We start from the raw sequence: 20,823 nt of genomic DNA, 5'->3' as shown, positions 1-20,823 counted from the left end.
CCCAGAGCACGGCCGCGACACAGCCAGGTTCCAGCTTTCGTTCTTGCTCATCTCGAGCTAACGTTCAGCTCTTTCGTTTGTGACATTCTCCCTCAAGAGTGACTACGGAAGGGACGGCAATTTCACGAGCCCAGGAAGCTAGCGTGGCCCGGAGAATTCTAGTAATTCTAGTAGCCAGTGCAGGACTCCAGAGCCAACTCCTAGGTTCCAACGACCAGTGGAGGTTCAGAATTAGGGCGGGCAGAACCCGGAGGTATCAGGCAGGTGAGGAGCCACAATCCCGACAGACTACCAGAGGTGCCAGAAGAGAATGACTGGCAGTCTCAGCAGCCAATGGGATCTCAGGGCCGCGCAGGGCAGCCCTATTCCAGCAGCCGCACCGAGCGTGGGCGGGGTCCTTAGTTCACTGTCTCGCACCCGCCGGCAGGCGACAAGGGCAGCGGCACACGCGACCAGGTGAGAGGGCCAAGTCCTAGAGGTAGCGGGGCAGGAGGTCCTACATGGGGGAGTCTGCGTTTTGGTTCACAGAAATATTCTGGAGGGCGTGACCCCTGGTTTTGCCTTAGCGATTTATGGGAAGATCATCCAGTCAAGGGAGAGAGTCTTTCAGCGACTTTAGACCCACAGCTGCAGCCTGGAGCCTGGGGGTGGCAGTGGGGGGCAAGCTCGACTGCAGCTGTCCCAGGTCCTGAAGTCCAGATCTGGAGGTTAGCCCCTACCTATATACATATACACAAGGAAAGATGCTGTAATAAACTGTCGTGACACTCATTTTCCTCTCTGCTTAAAATTCAAGAGCCTGCTGTAACCCCATCGCTACTCTCTGAGTGTCAGATGCAGACTGGAGACTGGGTAGATGACTCAGTTGAGACCGGCAATGGAGGGATAGAGGGATGAAGGAAAGCTCCCCAATGGCCTTGTAGAAACAGCTCCCTAAATCCAAGATGGTGAAGAAATGGGCGGATCTCCTCTGGTCCCAGGGTAGGAGAGGCGAGGGGCCCAAGATATAAGAGGACCAGATTCTCAAGGCAGGAGGAAGTGTGGAAGCTGGGGCAGTGGGACAGCACTCATCCCTCTCCCCCAAACCCTGTTCTCCCTACACAGATTTGGAACCCATACTTCTAAGAAGCATTCAGACTGAGATTGCATCAGAAAGTGTCCTGAGATCAGCCGCTCTGTCTTGCAGACAGAACAGGTGGGCCAGAGAAACATTTTTTTTCGACTCAGTAAGATCTGCCCTATCAAGCAAGACTCCAGCCCCACAGAGAAAGCTCATGGAACCCGGAACACCAAGCGCCAACCTTTGGAGGACAGGCAGACTCCAACCGGATCTGTAGGGCACTGCCCTAGCCTCACCACCATGGCGCGTGGTTTCACAGTAGGCTTTGACCCACTGGGTCTAGGAGAACTCAGCTCTGCCTCCCTGAGCTCCCTCTCCTCCCGAGGCCACCTGGGCAGCGACTCGGCCTCCACGGCAACACGATACTTGCTGAGAAAGCAGCAGCGCCTGCTGAATGGGCCCTCCCGAGGAATTCGAGCCTCCTCACCCATGGGCCGTGTCATCCTCATCAACTCCCCCATCGAAGGTGGGTGTGGGGCCCAGGAGTGGCTTGGATGGGAGTATTGGGGACAACAGGAACCAATTAGGCTGTGAAGCAGAGCCAGTGTGGTTGGGGGAACTCAAGAGCAGGGAGTCTTGGGGGAACAGGATCATCTTGCATCTACCCCGCAGCCACCATTTTAGGGCGTCAGGGCTGTAGAAGGATCGGAGGTGGGAGATGGAAACGTAGTCTAAGGAAATGGCGTACGTGAGGCCCTGGGATTCACAAGGCAGCGTGCTGAGTCAACCCCTCTGTCCCTTGAACTCTTTCTCCTAAGCCATTCATCTTAAGGAATGGAGCAGGATGGAGGAGATCTTCCCGCAAGCAGTCAGCTGTGTCAGCAGTTCTGTGGGGAGACTGTAGAGAGTTCCGTGCCCAGTCTTCAGAGTGTGGGGGAGGGGCCGAAATGCAGCACAGCAGCAAATGCCCATGGAAAGGGAGCGGGGACCAACAGGAGGAATGAGAAAGCAGAGACAGGGAGTGAGGGTCCCAGAGCTGGGTCCTTAGGAGAGAATGGCCGTATGTCTGCCTGGCACTGTGTCACAATTCTGTATCTACCCAAGTTTTCACCTTACAGGAATAGGAAGCATAGTCCAACTTCAAGACACAGAAACAAGAACAGCTGGTGTGGAGGGGGTTGGGGGAGATTTGCAGCTATTGCCCGACAAAAGTCAGAAGTGAACAGCATGAAGTATGACCAGGCAGGTGCTCGGACTAAGTGACAGATGTGAGACGGCAAAGAGCCTGTGAGCAAGACAGAGCCTTGAATGCCAGGAGGGGAGCGAGGCTCTGTGGGACGGGCTCTCTGCGGACAGAACCAGATCAGTATCTCCAACCTCCTCTCCTCTTTCTGAGCCAGCACTGTTCCCCTGGCTGGATCCCAAACTGGACTTTTCAGCTTTTCAGGTCTGGTGTTTCTTCCGGTGCAGCTACAAGTCTCTGTTCCCCTCCAAAGGCAGGATATGGTTGGCATGCTCACTTCCATCACTGTCAATCACTATAGGCCCCGCCCTCGGGCGAGCATCAAGGCACTGTTTTCTTATTTAAAGATTTATTTCTTTTTATTTATATGAGCACACTGTAACTGTCTTCAGACACACCAGAAGAGGGCATCGGATCCCATTACAGATGGTTGTGAGCCACCATGTGGTTGCTGGGAATTGAACTCAGGACCTCTGGAAGAGGAGTCAGTGCTCTTAACCACTGAGCCATCTTTCCAGCCCAAGACACTGTTGAGGTCACCAATGCCATTCTGACCAAGAAACAGAAACCCCCAGAGGAGCTAGAAGGCAAGAAAGATGATTCACTCTTTCTTTCTCTCTTTCTTTCTTTCTTTTTTGTTTGATTTTGGGTTTTTTGTTTGTTTGTTTGTTTGTTTTTTTTTGAGACAGGGTTTGTCTGTGTAGGTTGTCCTAGAGCTTGATCTGTAGACCAGGCTGGCTTTGAGCTCAGAGATTCTCCTGCCTCTGTTTTTAGTGCTGGCGTTAAAGGTGTGTGCTACCACCACCCGGATGGCATGACCCTTTCTAACCACCCCTTTCTCCTCTCCTTATTTGTTCCTTAATTTTTTCCATTCACTCACTCATCTGTTCATTTATCCAAAACTACCTGTCAGATACTATGCACTGTGTGAGAACTAGTGATGTATTGGTGGCAACAAACTGCAAAGTCCCATGATTAAGCTTGCAGACTTCCAAAAGATTGTAAACAATGCACAAATATATAATAAGACACAAGATAGAACAATTCTGAAGGAAAAATCATGACGTCTAATAGACATGAGAGTGTTCCTAAAACTCTCAAGGCAGAATGAGCCTTGAAATGCCCTAGAAGACAGATTGAGGGGGCTGGTGAGACACTTCAGTGAGTAGGGGCATCCGCTGCCAAACCTGATGACCCGAGACCCCAGGACCCACTCTGTAGGAAAGAACTGACTCTTTAAAGTTGTCCTCTGACCTCCATACATGTCCCATGACATACACATGTGCAGATACATACACACACTAAATAAACAAGTAAACACGTGTCATCTTCTAGAAGATTGGTTAGGAGTGGGCTGGAGAGATGGCTCAGCAGTTAAAAAGCACTGGCTGCTCTTCCAGAGGTGCTGAGTTCAATTCCCAGCACACACATGGTGGCTCCTAACCATCCCTATAGGATCAGCTCCCTTCTCTGTGTGCAGACAGAGCATTCATATACATGAAATACATAAGAAATCTTGAGACAATGTTTCTCTGACTATCCCTGACTGTCCTGGAACTCACAGTTCAGACCATGCTGGCCTCTGCCTCCGGAGTGCTGGGGCTAAAGGTGTGAGCCATCATGTTTGGGTTTTCTTATTTTATATTATTGGCATCCAGGATTTAAGCTGTGGTGTGAGTGGTTTGTCTCTTTTAGCTTGTTTTTTTCCCCTTTAACTTTTATGGGTTTTGCTTGTTGTTTCCAGAACTTGCTATGTAGGCCAAATCAGCCTCAAGCCTGTGGCAACTCTGTCTCAGCTCCGGAGTGTTGAGATTACCCGCCCAGGCGCTAAACCTGCCTTCTTTGCTTTGAGACAAAGTTTCACTACAGCTGACCTTGAATTCTCCACCCACCGGCTTCAGTCTTCTAGGTGATAAGATGTTATATTGGGACTACTGTTCCTAGTTCTTAGACTTAAAACAAAAAGCAAAACAACCAAAAATTATAGCCAGGCTTCAAGGTCAACATGACCTACACAATAGAATTGCCTCATAGTGACTCTTCTCAATATAGCAGTGTGCTCGCCTCACCCTCGGGACTATGAGTCTGCCTGGGAGCCCTTCAGGATTCTCATTTTAACACGTTTTCCAGTGATGTTGTGTCCGCTATTAACACCATGTCCTGGGCCAAGTTTCTCTGAGAAAGTGATGTCTAAGATGAGAGGGGATGAACAAAGGAGCCAGCCCTCCCAATGCCTCCCCCCATCAAAGCCAAAGTGATGGTTTCTAGCCACACACACACACACACACACACACACACACACACACACACACACACACACACACAAAGGTCAGAATGTCTGAAGGCGACTGATGGAGGAGAAAGCCTCGAGGAAGACATGGTTGGAGAGCCATACAGAGCCAAGGGTAGCCTAGAGTTCCTCTAAAACAGACAGGAACCACTGATAAAGTACACACACAATTCTTGTATACCAGTGGAAAGTAAGCAGGTTGTTAAAGAGCTGCAGGGAGGTCCAGTAGCCTAGTCTGTCAGATGAGGGAGAGAAGATTCCATCCTGGGAGAATCTATATCCCTGTTCTGAAAGCTCAGATGTGGCAGGGCCTGGAGCCCATCCATTTAGTCCCAGCACCTGAGAGGCAGACTCTGAGTTTGAGGCCAGCCTGCTCTACATAGTGAGTTCCAGGACAGCTGGAGATACACGTAGAGACTGTCACACAGGAAAACAAAAACTAAAACAAACAAAAGCTCAGATGTAACATCCTGATGGCCCAAGACATAGAGGTTCCCCAAGGAGAAACTGAGAAGGAAGTGGGCAGAAAGCTAATGGCTTTTTAGCTAAGACTTGATGGGGCCTGAGAACTGTGTGATGACAACTGGTTAGGAAACCCCAGGGTCCCTGTCTTTGTTCTGTACACCCCTGTCCAGACTGTCCTTGGAGGTTTCAGCCCCATCTGTCCTGGACACACATTGGAACTTGATAGACCAAATCGAAGTGTGTGTGTGTGTGTGTGTGTGTGTGTGTGTGTGTGTGTTCTCTCCCTTTCAAACACCTCTGGAATAAACCTTGCCTGAAGGAAAAATAAATTCCCCTTCTTATGTGGGACCAGCTTGTCAATTTTCAGAGAGTATGTGGTCTCTGAGCCCCACACGTGACCTCCCTTTTTTCACTGCCAAAATCTCTCCCATTTTATTTCCCTAAAGAACCAGCTCCCCAGCCTCTTCCCTGGCCCCTGCTGTGGGCTTTTAAGGACACACTGCAGCATGCTGAATTAGAGGATCTTCCTCAGGTAGCCAGGCAGTTCCTACCGCTTTAACCCTAGAATCACAGTCTATGGGATGGAGGTGACTTCAGCAGTTCTGCCATCAGGTCCTGGTCAAGAATTTACCAAGTTTCAGTTTTCATGCCTCCAGATCGAAAGCCCACCATCTGTCCCAGCACAAAAGAACATCTGTCTCTGTCTAACTCCCCCATGCTAGCTTGGTCCTGCCCTTAAGTTACACACTGAGCATCTAATGCTGTCTGTGGATAGCTCCTCGGCTGTTTGGCGTTGGAGTTCATTCTGTTGCAAGCTGAGAGCCCAGACTCTCCACAATGGAATCTTGAACCTTCCTTTTGCCATCTGCCACTCCGAATGGCAGATTTTCAGAGATTGCACATGAGAATTCAGAAAACACACACACACACACACACACACACACACACACACACGGTGTGGGAGGAAGGCAGAGCATGGAATCTAATCAGGCTGTTCTCGCCTGTTCCCACACTGCCAGTCAGTGGCCTGTGGTTTCAGAATTACCCAGAGGGAACGTGTATACCATCTCCATGTAGGGCCCTGAGTATCATCTGGGTGGCTCTGCACAGAAGCTTAGCCTTTGGGGACACCAAGCTGGGGACCTCAGATGCTTAGTGGCCAGAACTAACATGGAGGTCACTCCTCTGTGGTTATCCTCACAGCCAACAGTGATGAAAGTGACATCATCCACGCAGTTTGTGTGGAGAAGAGTCCGTCGGGGAGGCTGGGTTTCAGTGTGAGAGGCGGCTCTGAGCATGGCTTGGGCATCTTTGTCAGCAAGGTGGAGGAGGGAAGCAGCGCAGGTGAGCAGGGGCCCCCTTAAGGTGAGCACGGCTTGGGATGTGTCTCCCTCTTTGGTGGGTAGCAGAAGCTAGATGTCCAAGGAGAGGAATCACCTCTGCCCAGAGGGCAGGGATTGATGGGAGGTAAAGCCCACTCTAGCTGAGTGGATTTGGGGACAGAGCCTAGAGAGATCCTACTTTGAGGGTTCAACCTTCTCTGCTCCTGCGCAGAGCGGGCTGGCCTGTGTGTGGGAGACAAGATCACCGAGGTGAACGGGCTGAGTCTAGAGAGCACCACAATGGGCAGCGCTGTGAGGCTGCTGACCAGCAGCAGCTGCCTGCACATGATGGTGCGGCGCATGGGCCGTGTGCCGGGCATCAAGTTCTCCAAGGAGAAGACAACATGGTGAGTAGCACCTGGCCTTGCCCAGACTCCCTGCTCAGTGACTTCCTGCCCCTGCCCAGAAGCTCGATCTCTGAGTACTGAGCCACGTACCCCTCAGGGCATCTATCTCCCCATGGGGCTTTGTAAGGAGCAGAAATGGGGCTCTGGGACTTGGGTGCAGAGGTAGTGGTAGAGTTGGGGGTGTGTTATCACCCATGAAGGCCTTGGGTTTCATTCACAGCATCTAAAACAGAACAGAAAAGGGAAACGGGTTCAGCATGTTGTGGCTGCTTAATAGAGACAGGTGATGAGTGGTTCAGAGTGTTTCATATGTTTGACGGAACTTCATTCATTCACTCTGAGAATGAGACTTATTCTCAGGGTTGTGGGTTCCTGCCTCATGTTGGGCGCCAGTTGTAGGGTGTAGGTCCTGCTCTACTCCACCACAGGGCACAGCTGCTGGGGAGGTGGGACACGGGGAGTTGACCTCGATTTCCCCATGCTGTCGCTGGGTGGGTGTCAAACCACCGCTCTGGGGGTGAGGAAGCATAGCCTGAGGCACAGAACAGCTAGAGCTGGCAGTGGGGGTAGGGGGTAGGGGTCTGTAATGAGGCCGGGGTGTCTGGTTCTTGGGCTCTTGGGCATCCAGGTGCTGCTGGATGCCACAGAAGAGCTGAGAACAGAGTTAGGGCCCTCAGGCTGGACCTAGCCTGGGGTTAGGGGTAAAAGATGGTAAGTTCCTGGCTTGACAGCTATCAGTCTTGAGTTTAGGCTTGGTGGTCTTGGCTGGGAGCACAGAGGGGCCTTCTATGGGAGATTAGACAGCGGCTTTATAGGTGAAGGCCTTCTTCATGACTCCCCACAGCAGATCCTGAAGAAAGGAGATAGTCCATGGTTTTAAGGCATTTATTGTCATGGCAGAAAATGGATGAGTAAAACCACACACACACACACACACACACACACACACACACACACACACACACACACCCTTCTCAGGACAGGCCTGAGGTTAAATACCTTTTGCAGGGAGGAGTGTCTGGGAAGAAATGTTTATTAGCTAAACTCTTCAGGCCTTTAGGTACCTCATAAAGTGGAGATCTGTCTTGAGCCTACATGACCCTCTATATGTGAAGGGGCTGGGGGCGTTGCCCTTACGTGACTGATGGCCACAAATCTATTGGCGGGAGGGGGGGAAGCAGCTAAGGACAGGGGCCTGGTACCCAGGAGTCAGGAGAAACTCCTACCATCCCTTCAGGGTCTCTGGGGTTTCTAACCTTGGCTCACCCAGGAACCAGTTTGCTTTTCGTAGTCCCACACCAGGAGAAGGTTCCCCTTCACCTCTGATGCCTCCTTCTCACAAAGGAATCATCCTTTTCCCAGTTAGTTGCCAGGGATTTTAGACTAGGTGTTCCTGGAGGAGCTGGGATCAGGGCGTCTTGTGCTGTGGCAGGGTGGATGTAGTGAACCGGCGACTGGTGGTAGAGAAGTGCAGTTCAACACCGTCGGACAGAAGCTCAGAAGACGGTGTACGCCGCATTGTCCATCTCTATACAACCTCCGATGACTTCTGCCTAGGCTTCAACATCCGAGGAGGCAAGGAGTTTGGCCTGGGCATCTATGTGTCCAAGTGAGTGCTGGGGTAAAATGGAAAAACCAGGCTGGGGCAGGGCTGGAAGTGGAATTTGGGGATGGATCAACACATGAGGTTTGGCCAACTGGTGCCGAAATGAGGGCCCCTTCAGGATAGGGCCTGGGGAGAGGGTGTTGTCAACAGAAGAGGGCCCAGGAATGTAGGAGGGCACACCCATAGCCAAGTGAAGGGGGCTGGATGACAGGGAAGGAGGCAGGTCAAGGTCTTCTCAACCAACACCCGTCTATCCCCAGAGTGGACCATGGTGGACTGGCTGAGGAGAACGGCATCAAAGTGGGGGACCAGGTCCTGGCGGCCAACGGTGTCAGGTTCGATGACATCAGCCACAGCCAGGCCGTGGAGGTGTTGAAGGGCCAAACACACATAATGTTGACCATCAAGGTGCGCCATTATATGGGAGTAAGGGAGAGGCCGGACCAGGGGAGGACTCAGAACATCAAGTTCTTTATTTTTTCCTAAAGATTTATTTTTATTTATATGAATGAATACACTGTAGCTGTCTTCAGACACACCAGAAAAGGGCATCGAATCCCATTACAGATGGTTGTGAGCCACCATGTGGTTGCTGGGAATTGAACTCAGGACCTCTGGAAGAGCAGTCAGTGCTCTTAACCTCTGAGCCATCTCTCCAGCCCCTGTTCTTGAGCATTCTTAACTCCAGTTCTTCCCCAATTCATTTGTTAACTCTGTCCTTGTAGATTCTCCCTATGTAGCCCAGGCTAGGTTTTCTTATGTAGCCATGGCTGGCCTCAAACTCTAAATCCTCCTAAATTCCCAAACACTAGAATTCTAGGTATGAGCTACCTTGTCTGGCTATTCAACAGTATTTTTGAGTCCCTCTGAGGCCAGGTGCTGGGATGCCCAGAGATTAGGACAGACCTACAGGACCTCTCTGCAACCATCAGTTCTTGACAAATGCCAGGAAATCAGCAAGAGAGTGGGGCAATTGAGGCAGGGCCTTGTAAGCAAGGCAAGCGGGCAGTGACAGTCAAAGACGGACCAAGCTGTCCACGTGACAAGCTTAGAGCAAAGGCTGAGCTACAAAGGAAATTAGTATGTTTAGGAAGTAAGCCTGCTAGAAATGGAGCTGCAACGAACTCCTGTCCCCTGTCCCATTCCACCCTACTCCTCCCTTGCTCCTCCCATGCCCGCCATGTCTTCTTCAGGAGACTGGCCGATACCCTGCCTACAAAGAGATGGTTTCCGAGTACTGCTGGCTGGATAGATGTAAGTCTGGGGAGATGAAAGGGAAAAGGTAAGGCCCAAGGGTAGGACTGGGCTTGCTAGGGGATGGGGAGTATCAGGATGCCCCCAGGACCTTCTCACAGTCAGAGATAACCTCCCCTGAGGATGCCAGGGTCTTCTAGGCCTCAAGCCCCGGTGGGGAGGAGAGAAATGACATCCCAGGGTCTCCCTGATGTAGGTGGCAAGCCCAGCTGGCAGCTCTGACCTCTGCTGTTACCTCTGGTTCTTTCCTCCACCCCAAAGCCCAAGGGTAGTAGTCTGTGAGCATGGCAGGGCCCCAAGGGAGAAAAGCAGAGCCCGGAGCTACCCTGCCTCCTTTCCCTTGCAGTGAGCAATGGGGTACTGCAGCAGCTGTCACCGGCCTCTGAGAGCAGCTCCAGTGTCTCCTCCTATGCCTCCAGCGCCCCCTGCAGCTCGGGCTCGCTGCCCTCTGACCGCATGGATGTTTGCCTGGGACCAGAGGATCCCACTAGCCAGGGCCCAGGTTGGGGGCGGGCAGACACAGCCATGCAGACGGAACCTGATATGGGCGGCAGCCGTGTGGAAACTTGGTGCAGCGTAAGGCCAACCGTCATCCTCAGGGACACAGCCATCCGCTCTGATGGTCCCTCTTCTACCCGACATCTTGATTCTGCACTTTCAGAGTCCCCCAAGACTGCTCTGCTCCTGGCCCTCAGCCGACCCAGGCCCCCCATCACAAGATCCCAGAGCCACCTGACACTGTGGGGTATGTTGGCTGGGGCGTGCCACTTTTCCCACAGGTTCTAGTCCAAACAAACCTGCCTCACACTCCGAGGAGCAATCCCAAATCTGCCTTTGTCCCAGGGCCTAGGCCAGGTCCCAGGTGCAGTTCCAGAATATTCCCAGATCCTGTTCTAGGCTTTACTTCAACGAACAGGCCTGGGCTCCAAGCCCACCTTAGTCGCAGGCCCCAAACTGATAGGCTCTGGGCCCCAAACCAGCCCTAGCCCACTTTCTCCATCTTGGGATGCCCAGGCCTGTTTCGTTACAGATAGAGAATTCCTACCTCCCTGGAGTGGTGGGGGGAGGTGGAAGGCTGGAAGAAGACTCCACCCCACCCACTCCCAGTCGCAGACCCCTCCTGCCTCCCTTCCTTCTCTCTGCCCTTCCCCGTGCCCCGCCCCCTCCTCTTCTGCCCACCCTCCAGCCCTCCTGGGGACTCCCTCGTATCTACAGAGGAGAAGAAACAGCAGAAGAAGGAGAAGTCAGGATCCTCTGGGGAGAAGGGGGCCTTGCAGCGCTCCAAGACGCTGATGAACCTCTTCTTCAAGGGAGGGCGGCAGGGGCGGTCAGCAGGGGACGGGCACAGAGAGGTCTGGACACTGGACAGCAGAAGTCCCACCAAAGTCCGTCCTCGCCTGGACCTGGAGAAAGGTAGGTGCTGGGGTCCATCTGACAGTCCAGGTTGAAATCCCACCCTGCCCTGTTCCTCACAAGGATTAAAAACCACTTTGTTAGGCATATGGAGACCAAATGAAACGGGAGTATAAGCCAACACTTTGACTCCTAGACGGTGCTCTGAAAATGGGTGGCCACTGTCACACTGTCCTCCTCAGAAAGGCAAAGTGACCGACTCAAGCACAGAGAGAAGTGATTGAGCTCAGCTTGGAGTCATGTGCTCTCGGCAGCGGTGGCAGCGGAAGGCACCTTTGGTAGGGACCCTGGCTTCGCATCCTACATCCAGAGCTCCAGAGGCCCCAGGCAGCTCTAGAACTAGCCCTGAGGAGAGCCATTTCTCAATCAGGGCTCAGATGGAGGGACTCAGGTGGAGACACGTGCGCGTGCACAAACTCATACACGCATGCCACACACATACCACACCCAGACACACACATACCGCACCACACACTGTACACTCACATATACACACCACACCACACACATACCACACACACGTGCCACACACATCACACATGCCACACCACACACCATACACACTCACACATACACACCACGCCACACACATACCACACACGTGCCACACACATACAAACATGCCACACACACACACCACACACATTACATATATATCACACACCACACACCATTCTCTCTCTCTCCTCTCTCTCTCCCCCCCCTCCACACACCACCACCACCACCACCACCACCACCACCACCACCACCACTGGCCCCCCCCGTGCATCATGATAATTGAATCTTTGGACCTCAGGCGTGCTAGCAAGCACTGGATTCTAGACCCAGCCCCAGGTATAGGTTTCCTAAGGCTCGTCACAAGAAGCCTGTCAATCCTGTTGAGGCTTAAAGTCCAGAACCAACACAAATACATTGGTACAGTGCAGGAGTCATGGTTCCTTAGCAACCCTGGGGGTAGAGAGTTTTTGTTGTTATTGTTGGGGACTTTTTGTTTGTTCGCTTGTTTTAGAGATGTGGTCTCTTTTTGTTTGAGGCTGGCCTCAAACTCTCAGATGTGTCTCTGTCTGTCTCCTGAGTGCTAGGATTAAAGGCATAGGCTACCACACCTGGCCTAAAGGAATATTTTTAAACAGTTCCGGCTGAAGGGGTCAGTCAGGGCCCTCTTGGGTTTATCTATCATGCCGAGCAAACCACTGTGATGTGAGAGAAAGGCAAGGCAGGAGCCAAACACGAGAGACAGGTGATGTCACAGCTTCCCCTGGGCCATGTGCCCACCAGAACACATGGGCTAAGAATGGAGGGGTCACCCAGCAGACAAGCAGGGTGCTGCTTCCGGAAGTGGGAGCGGTCGCTGGGTAGGTGGAAGCAAGCAGACGGTGAGAGATCCGATGTTGCTCTGCTTTAGAATCGAGTGTCTGGAGGCCTCCAGTGACAGGCCAGTAGGAGAGATGTTTCTCCAGTCAGGGGAACCCCTTTCCTCAACCACTTTCTCATCTCTCAGTTCCCAGGATGCTGGTTTCTCAAGGTTCTCAGCCTACTTCTCTGGCCGTCCTCTCTCCTTCCAAGGCTCCTCTTTCCTTCTCTGTTTCTTGAAGGTAGGTACCACTAAGCTGTCCTCATTCATTTCCAAATAAACTCCACAAGCAGTGTTCATGCTGCCTCCTCTGTCACATCCTCCACTGACTCCCCACTGCCTGTGAGAGCAGTCCCTAGCTGGGTACGACCAGGAAGGCCCTTGAGGGCTCTGGTCTCTACCCTGACTACTTCTCTCTCTTTTTTTTTTTTTTCTCGGAGCTGGGGACCGAACCCAGGGCCTTGCGCTCGCTAGGCAAGCGCTCTACCGCTGAGCTAAATCCCCAACCCCTACCCTGACTACTTCTAACTGGAACTCTTGATCCTGCTGAACTGGACCTTTCTTCTTTACAGCCGGGAGTGTGGGGCCTGTGCAGAAGTTTGTCACCTGGAGACTCAGACGAGGTAAATGCAGTATCCCAAGGGCTCCACGGTAAAGCAGCAGATGGGGGTACAGCCTGCGACCAGCTTAGCGGCTTTGAACAAAACTCATTTAGAGCTGAGCCTGAGGAGTCAGACAGAGAACTTGGCTAGCTTACTAGAACGTATAAGGAAGACAGAAAACGGGGCTTGTGTTGGGATCCCCAAAGGGATTTGGGAGTGAGAGAGCTTGTCTGTACTCCAATTGGGGGAATTAGTGTGACAGTGAAGGAGGCTGGAGTTGGCTCTCCCTTGATGGCAGCTTGTTAGGGAAGAACATGTTTGGGAACAGGGATCCAGTGGGATTCTGCCCAGCATGTTCAGTCTCTCAGGCTTCTACCCTAATAGCTCTCATCACTTTTATCGTATCCTCTTGGCCCTGCCCTGCAGACCGGGAGAGGGGCCGGGCTCTGCTCTCTGCCAGGTCTGGAAGCCCCTCTGGCCAGGGGCCCAATGTGGATGAGCAAATGCAGGCCTGGGAAAGTCGACGGCCCCTCATTCAGGACCTGGCCCGGAGGCTGCTGACAGACGACGAGGTACTAGCAGTCACTCGCCACTGCTCCCGGGTAAGTCTCTGACCAAGGCCTGGTCCTCATGTCAGGCTACTGTCCAGTGATCAGTACCTGGGCTTGTTGCCAGGAGGTCAATGATCAGTTAGCTCCCAGACAGGAAGTGAAGGTAAACCAATACCTAGTATCTAAGTCATTCTAGTGACCAGTCATACAGAGCCCATGAAAGACAGATGTGGGCAGCCCAGGAGATCTGGGAAGGTCTCTCAGAGGAGGTGACATTTAAGCTGAGGAAAAAAGGAAATCCAGTGATAAACAGGAGAAAGTCCTTGTAGGCAAGTGATTGTGCCCTCTCCTGCCCCCAGTCTTGTCTCCCATCTCCTGCTCTGTGCCTGGGACACCCAGCAGGCATGGCTTTATGTCAAGGGTCTGTTTCTGTTTCCCAAGTTGGTTAGCTCTGTTCCCATCTTAACCATCCCCAGTACCCACACTCTTCTCTCTCCTTTCTCTTCGATCAGTACCAGAGGGAGTCAGTTTTGCAGGACTTCCTGGAGTCTAAGTGTTGGGGAGGCTGCAGGGCACTGCTCACCCCTCCGGGAGAACTATAAAGTCCTTTACGATAATTTTGTTTCCGGGACCCCAAGGGTCCTGTGGTGGGTCCCCTGGAGGGAGCATGCATCCGTGCACACTGTGGCCAAGCTGGGAAGTTTGAGAAAGCCATTTATTCCTACCTTCACCTGGTTTGGGACGGGACTCTGTGTGTGTGTGTGTGTGTGTGTGTGTGTGTGTGTGTGTGTGTGTGTGTGTGTGTGTTGTGGTTGTGGTTGTGGTTGTTGTGATGTGTACACTGTCATGTCTGTGAGGTGTTGTGTTGACATGCCCACATGCATTTGTATTGCATAGCACGCACGTATGCACCCATGCCCATATACTATGTAGTGTCAATCAAAGGCTAAGATGGGGTCATTCACACATTTTCTTTTCCAAGGTCTGGTTTACAACAGAAATGTAGATGGGAGGGTCCTGCCAAGGGCTCTTGTCTTTCTCAGTTCTGAACTTTAATTAAGGGAGCTGTGTGTTCCAGCTCCGGCGAGCTTGCAACTCCAAGATACGGCCACTAGGAGGAGCTCTGTGTCTGTATTTTTGACCAGCCCCTTTCCCACAACCCTCTATTCCCCAGCCTTCTTCAAAACAGGACGTCATTTCACTGTGGTTCTATTTACCCTGTAGACTGAACCTACTGTTCACCGCCAACACAATGCCCCACCCCACACCCTCTGAAACAGAGCCCAGGCCCGAGGGAGAGGCAAAGTTCCCTAGCAATTATGACGACGATGACATGCTCAGATCTCCCCTCTCTTGTGAACCATCCTTCCACATCCCTCAGACCAGGAATTTCACATACCTTTCGTATTGATTTGCACTTCCCTCATGAGGCAGAACACAGTACAGGTTGCTTTCTCCCATGTTCTAGGCCTTTCCTGAGGTGGCACCCAATCTGCCATCCCCAGTTTTTCTGGGATCTTCCAGGGCCACCGCATAGCTGATGTAAATTGTGAACTGAATAGCTTTTGGGATGCTAGTCAGGTGATTCTCCACCCCTGCCACTCTACAGGGGTGTCTCCGTGGGCCCTACGCGCCGCAGTAAACCTTCGTTTACTTGCTATTCTACCTTCCCGCAGAACACTTTCCTCCCAGAATCGGTGGAGTGGCCTCTGCTTCTGAGGCACCCATTATGATCCTGCACCCTTCTCTGAAACTAGCAATGTCCCATTGCATTGGCTTGCGGTTGACTATTGTATGAGGCTCATCTGTCCATGTTCCCACCAGAGTCCCTGAGGCTCTGGGAGAGGGTCTTATCATTTTGTCTCTTTTGCCACTCAAGGTCCAGCAGTAATACTGAATTCGTGTTTGTGGACCGAGGGACATGCACTTATATGGCAGCGTCTTGTTGATATGAGTCACTGTAAGCATATGTTTAGGTTAGGGACATACACACACACACTTTTTCATTTATTCCTAATATTTATTGATGATTCATTCTAATGTCCAGAGTGCCAGCTATTTCTGTGTCTATGTCCATGCGTGGTAACTATTCGAGGAGCTCTCTGAAGTTTTCTCCCTTTCACCACCAGGGGGCGGTGTGCTATCCAAGTAACTAAGCTCTCGGTATTCAGCTTTCTAGAATCCATGGGGTGTGGCATCCGGGCTGGTGGCATCCAGGCCGTACCAGGCAGAAGAGTACTCACTAGAGAGGCTGTAGAGCCACCCGTTTGCCAAGATCCCCATTCTAGCCCTGAACAAAGGCGTTGGGGGCGGGGGTAGGGCGTGGGGAGTCCACTCCCTGAACATTCTTATACTGCACCAGAGCAAGCACGAGGTAGACGTCTTGGGTTCTTGCTTTTCCGTCGTATTTCTTTTTCTGTGTGGCTTTGAGAAAATTCTCCCCGAGCTTCAGTTCCTCGACTGTAAAATAGGAATCATCTCAGAGTGGCTGCCAAGTGAGAGGCTGCATGTAAAAGGCTTAGACTTTGCCTGTCCAGATGCCGATCTTGATGTTGGTACTTGTCACAGATCTACTGACCCTTACGAGCATCCACAAGGTCATTGCCACATCAACTTGAACCTTGGATAGGGTGACCCTCCCTATCTTTGAGCGAAGATGGCTAGATGGGCCCCAGGGTCCGTGTGTGCCCTGTTGTTTCCCCACACCCAACTCTATAGAGTTGCTATGATGTCTCTAAATGCAGTACGTCCATGAGGGTGGCGTGGAGGACCTAGTGCGCCCCCTGCTGGCCATCCTGGACAGGCCCGCGAAGCTGCTGCTGCTGAGGGACATCAGGTTAGGAGAGGCTGGGGCGCGGGGAGCCCCAGTGACCCTAGGGCTGAAGCTTCTCCATGATCGCACCCCCTAGAACCAAACCCTGCTTACTCTGCATCCCTGCCTTGTTCCCAGGAGCGTGGTGGCCCCCACAGACCTTGGCCGCTTCGACAGCATGGTGATGCCTGTGGAGATGGAAGCTTTTGAGGCTCTTAAGAGCAGGGCAGGTCAGCAGTGTGTGTGGGACGGGGGCAGGGAAGGGGGGGGGAACACCTGGCTCCTGAGCTCCAGTCGGGGGTGGGGGGGGAGTGGGGGGTGTACTTAGGTGGTTGAGCTCATTGGCGGAGCTATCTGGGAGCCTGGCAGGGGTGTCTGACCTCTGACCTGCTCTCTTCTCCAATCAGTGGGGCCTTCTGCTTTGAGACCTACCAGGCAAGACACGCCACCCAAGCGTCATCTCATCACTCCTGTTCCTGGTCAGTCAGAGTCCTATAACCTGGGGAAATGGGACAACCCTGGGGACATTGAAACAGGGAGAACAGGCCTTCTGTCCTTGCCTCCAAGCAGGGTCACCGTAATCAGGAAGGAAAGTGCTGTCCTCCAGGCCACTGTTACTCACGCATACCTGTACAGGACCTTTTAAAACTACATGTTTTTAAATCTGGTCCCTTGGCTCTGCCAAAGTAGAACTGTATTAAAATACAAAATACTATTAATAATAGGTCTGTCCACCTGACCCAGTGTTCTTTTACTGTGGGGCACTTTACAATGAACCTGAGCAAATCTAGGCCTTGTCTGCACACACTTGGGCATCCTATGGGAGAGCCAGGGTCTGGAGAGGTGTCCTGGGATTGATGGTTCAGAAGAGCCAGTTAGCCTTGACCATGTTCCCCAGATAGCCGTGGAGGTTTTTACTTGCTGCCGGTGAACAGCTGCTCAGAGGATGAAGATGGAGAAATAAGGGAGAGGCTTGGGGGCCTTAAGGTTTCCCTCGGTGCCTCTGCCCCTCACCACCACCACAAGGGAATCTCTCCTCTACAAGACGTGCCAGTGGATGCCTTTTCTCTTCGCCGAGGCGCATGCGCACCTCCTCCCCAGCCACCTCCTGTGGCTCCCCGGCCTCCCAGGCCTAACTGGCTACTGACAGAACCCCCAAGCAGAGAGGACACTCAGCAGAACCAGAACCAGACCCCAGGCCAAAGCTGCAGCCGCAGTCGCAGTCGCAGCGGCAGCCGTAGCCGCAGCCGCAGCCGCAGTCGCAGCCAAGGTCGAGGCAAGTCTCCTGGACGCAGGCGCTCCCCTTCCCCGGCACCCATCACCACTGCCACCTCAGCCAACGGGCGTTACCACAGGCCTCGAAAGGCAAGGCCCCTGCTTCCACGACCCCTAGATGGGCAGGTGGCCAAAGTGGGAGTCAGGCAAGGGCCCTTGGAGAATGGGATTGATCAGACAGCTGAGGACGCAGCTGGGAATGCCACCACTGGAGAGCTGAGGACCGTCACACTATCCAAGATGAAGCAGTCTTTGGGTGAGTCTTGGGAGCACTGGTTAAGCAGGGTGGACTCCTGGGTTTGAGCAAGGTTGGTGGACCATGAAAGGAACCTGAAGGGCGGGCTGGATTTGGGGCTGGGATTTTAGGCTCCTCCCGGGAGCTCAAGGTTTGGGGTATGGCTGTCTGTCACTCTGCTTTGGATCTTCCCCAGGCATCAGCATCTCAGGGGGCATCGAGTCCAAGGTGCAGCCCATGGTGAAGATAGAGAAGATCTTTCCTGGAGGTGCTGCTTTCCTCTGCGGGGCTCTGCAGGTGGGTGAAGTGCCAGCCTCTCTAGGCACTTCCAGCCGAGCATGTTCAGACGAGGTCATAGGAGGCGGCTTGGGGGGTATGGGGCTCAGGCCGGTGAGATGGGCAGCCCTAGAGAAGAATGTGTCCCCTCATGCTAGCCTTGGCCTAAGAATGGCCCATCCTGTTCCACCTCAAACCCCAAGGGACAAAGGGCTATTGTCTGTGCCCCACCCTGCCCCCAGCAACTCCGGGCACAAAAGTCCCATTGTCCATTCTCAGCACCCAGATGGGGTAGGAGTGTCCTAGCTAAGTGGAGGTGAAAGGCCGCTGCCTTCAGGTCGGGTGGTGGGTGGGAATGAGCGGAGAACTGAATATTCTATCTCTATGCCAGGCTGGCTTTGAGCTGGTGGCGGTGGATGGAGAAAGCCTGGAGCAGGTAACCCACCAGAGAGCCGTGGACACCATCCGCAGGGCCTACCGAAACAAGGCGCGGGAACCTATGGAACTTGTGGTCAGGATCCCTGGGCCTGGCCTGCTGCCCCTATCCTCTAACCTACGAGCCATTAAGGACCAGGGCCTTGCTGCCGACAGTTCTTCCGCCCATGGACCCATTGAAGATACTCCGATTCTCACCCAACTACCTCCCATGGAGGCTAGGCAACTACAGCATGCTCTCAGCTCTGCCCAAAAGGTCCCTCAAAGTACCCCTAAACTCTTCCCTATCCTTAAGGATCCCCACAACCCTTCCTAGGGACCTCTAGTCCAACTACTGCCTCCAGGTTCCATATACCCGTCCTACCCATTTGACTACCGAGAGCACTGCCATACTTGGGTGGCTCTGATCCATTGGGCTGTCAAAAGGGCTCTGGCCTTTCAAGCTGGAGATCCAATTACAAGGTGTGCTAGTGGGCAACCTATGCCAGTTGCATTCCCTAATCCTGGAACTGCTTCCCAGTGAGGAGACAGACACTCCAGTCTGAAGCCTGTAACTGGTGTGAGGTTTTTCACGATGGACCTGGCTCACCATAATCTGAGGGGCTTAAACTGAGTCATCAAGGTCACTGCATTCATCCCCCAGCCTCAAGCAGGGTTCAGTGCAAAGGACAGAATGAAAGGCTTTTCTAGTTCCTCACGACTCATGGTGTCGTCCACCAGGGCCCAGGATTCCTACTGGATTAGTCCTAAGAACTCCATCACAGGTAGGTGGGTAGCCAGCAAGCAGAGGAGACAGGATATCAAACAAATTCCCCTAGAGTTTATCCATCAAGCCTTTTTTTTTTTTAACAAAACTTTTTTTTTTTTTTAATTTTTTTCCCCTTTGGGTTTGTACAAGAAATTTACAGTGTGAAAAATATACAAGTGGGAACGAGGCCATAACCCTGGAACTAGGGAGGGCGGCTTGGTCACGAACACAAATAAAACAAGACATTGCTGAGTTCTTCCTTTGGTCTGACTTCAGCCCCCTCAGCCCACAAGAGGCTTGCGGAGCTGGGACATGGGGATCAGCCCCATTCCTAGCCTCGCCCCTCCACGTGGGCATATTGAGGGCAGGCACATCTGGGGCAGCTGGTGCCATCTGGTTCTCTCTGGCTTCAGGCAGGTAGAATGTGGGGGGACAGGTTAGCCCCCTTTCCTTTCCCAGCTGGAGTGGATTGGCAGTGGCGACGGTGGGGAGTGAAATGGCAGCGTAGGCAGGAGCCTCTGGGTGACAGTGACACTGAACTGCAGGGGGGTTGATTCTGCTTCTCCAAGTTATGGGGTCATCTGAATGCTCGGCAGAGGCCTTTTGGCTCTGAGACCTGGAGTGCTTGCTCGATGGATCCCGGTGCAGGTGGTGTGGTGGCTCGCACCCCTTGCAAAGTCCTAGATTTCAGTGGCAGTGATCTCCTCCAGACAGATGCAAGGGGCCGGCTCCGACAAGCCCAAATCAGCGAGCTCCCGAGCCTCCAGCTCTAAGCTCAGTTGCTGCAGTTCCTGCTCCAGCTGTCGGTTACGCCGGTACATCTGGACATAGTTGTGCTGCAGCTGCTTCTGTGTGGATCACCTGTTCCTTCTCCATGCCAGGCCAGCCTCCCCCTCAAAGCTGTTCCGCTGTTCATCTCGCCATGTTGCTCCCTGCAGTTCTTGGCGCAACTGTTCCCACCTTGAGCCGCAGGCCCCCCTGCCCAGCGGGCTGCCCGCTGCACCTTAGCCTCATCACTCTCCGCCAGGAGGAACGGGTCGGTGGTAGCCGGGGGTACAGGGGGTTCCCGGAGTCCTGCTGCTTCAGCATCCAAATGCCCAGCCTTCTCCCGGAGCCGCTCAGCCTCCTGGCGGTACCGCTGTAGCTCCTGTGAGCAGGCCTCCAGCTCCAGCTCCCGAGCTCGGGCTGCCTCCTGCAGGCCCCGGGCACGGCCCTCACTGACCCGCAAGGCAGCCCGGGCCTCTCGAAGGGCCACCCGCAGTGCCACCAGCTCACTACCCTTCTGGACCAGCTCTGCCTGAGATTCCTTCAGTTGCTGCTTCAGAAGGGAGATCTCGCCTGATTTCTGACACACCTGTGGGTGAAAAGTATTGAGGGAAGATGGTGAGGCCTCTGGGTGTTGGGCACCGGGCATTCAAGGAAATGCTGTCTCAGGAGTTTACACACAGAAGCCCAGCAGGAGAGCCTAGTGATAC

General features: G+C 53.1%; 3 protein-coding genes across 5 annotated transcripts in view; 1 reads left to right on the top strand and 2 right to left on the bottom strand.

The window, feature by feature from the left end:
* The first annotated feature begins 410 nt into the window (after positions 1 to 410).
* On the top strand, positions 411 to 19,600 carry Pdzd7 (PDZ domain containing 7). The gene is made up of 17 exons (XM_032892061.1): positions 411 to 456; positions 1,105 to 1,586; positions 6,262 to 6,402; positions 6,613 to 6,787; positions 8,220 to 8,396; positions 8,654 to 8,801; positions 9,587 to 9,647; positions 9,994 to 10,392; positions 10,863 to 11,060; positions 12,987 to 13,037; positions 13,443 to 13,618; positions 16,312 to 16,403; positions 16,518 to 16,609; positions 16,787 to 16,858; positions 17,278 to 17,910; positions 18,086 to 18,186; positions 18,557 to 19,600. Exons 2-17 carry the CDS (start codon positions 1,361 to 1,363, stop codon positions 18,914 to 18,916), a joined length of 3,102 nt encoding a protein of 1,033 aa, XP_032747952.1. The 5' UTR covers positions 411 to 456; positions 1,105 to 1,360; the 3' UTR covers positions 18,917 to 19,600.
* The window catches only part of Twnk (twinkle mtDNA helicase), a 26,484-nt gene continuing 18,545 nt past the window's right edge, over positions 12,885 to 20,823 (bottom strand). For all 3 annotated transcript variants that reach the window (XM_032892053.1, XM_032892052.1, XM_032892054.1), the window contains one exon: positions 12,885 to 12,923. The gene's annotated coding sequence lies outside the window, so the exon portion shown is untranslated. The remainder of the gene's footprint in view (positions 12,924 to 20,823) is intronic.
* The window catches only part of Lzts2 (leucine zipper tumor suppressor 2), an 11,611-nt gene continuing 10,223 nt past the window's right edge, over positions 19,436 to 20,823 (bottom strand). Inside the window, exon 5 of the mRNA XM_032892055.1 lies at positions 19,436 to 20,702. Within this exon, the coding sequence (XP_032747946.1) occupies positions 20,124 to 20,702 (579 nt within the window). The 3' untranslated portion in view covers positions 19,436 to 20,123. The remainder of the gene's footprint in view (positions 20,703 to 20,823) is intronic.

This window comes from Rattus rattus, chromosome 2 (genome assembly GCF_011064425.1).
Source record: "Rattus rattus isolate New Zealand chromosome 2, Rrattus_CSIRO_v1, whole genome shotgun sequence".
NCBI classification, from domain to species: domain Eukaryota; kingdom Metazoa; phylum Chordata; class Mammalia; order Rodentia; family Muridae; genus Rattus; species Rattus rattus.
This window is presented reverse-complemented; position numbering and strand designations above follow the sequence as displayed.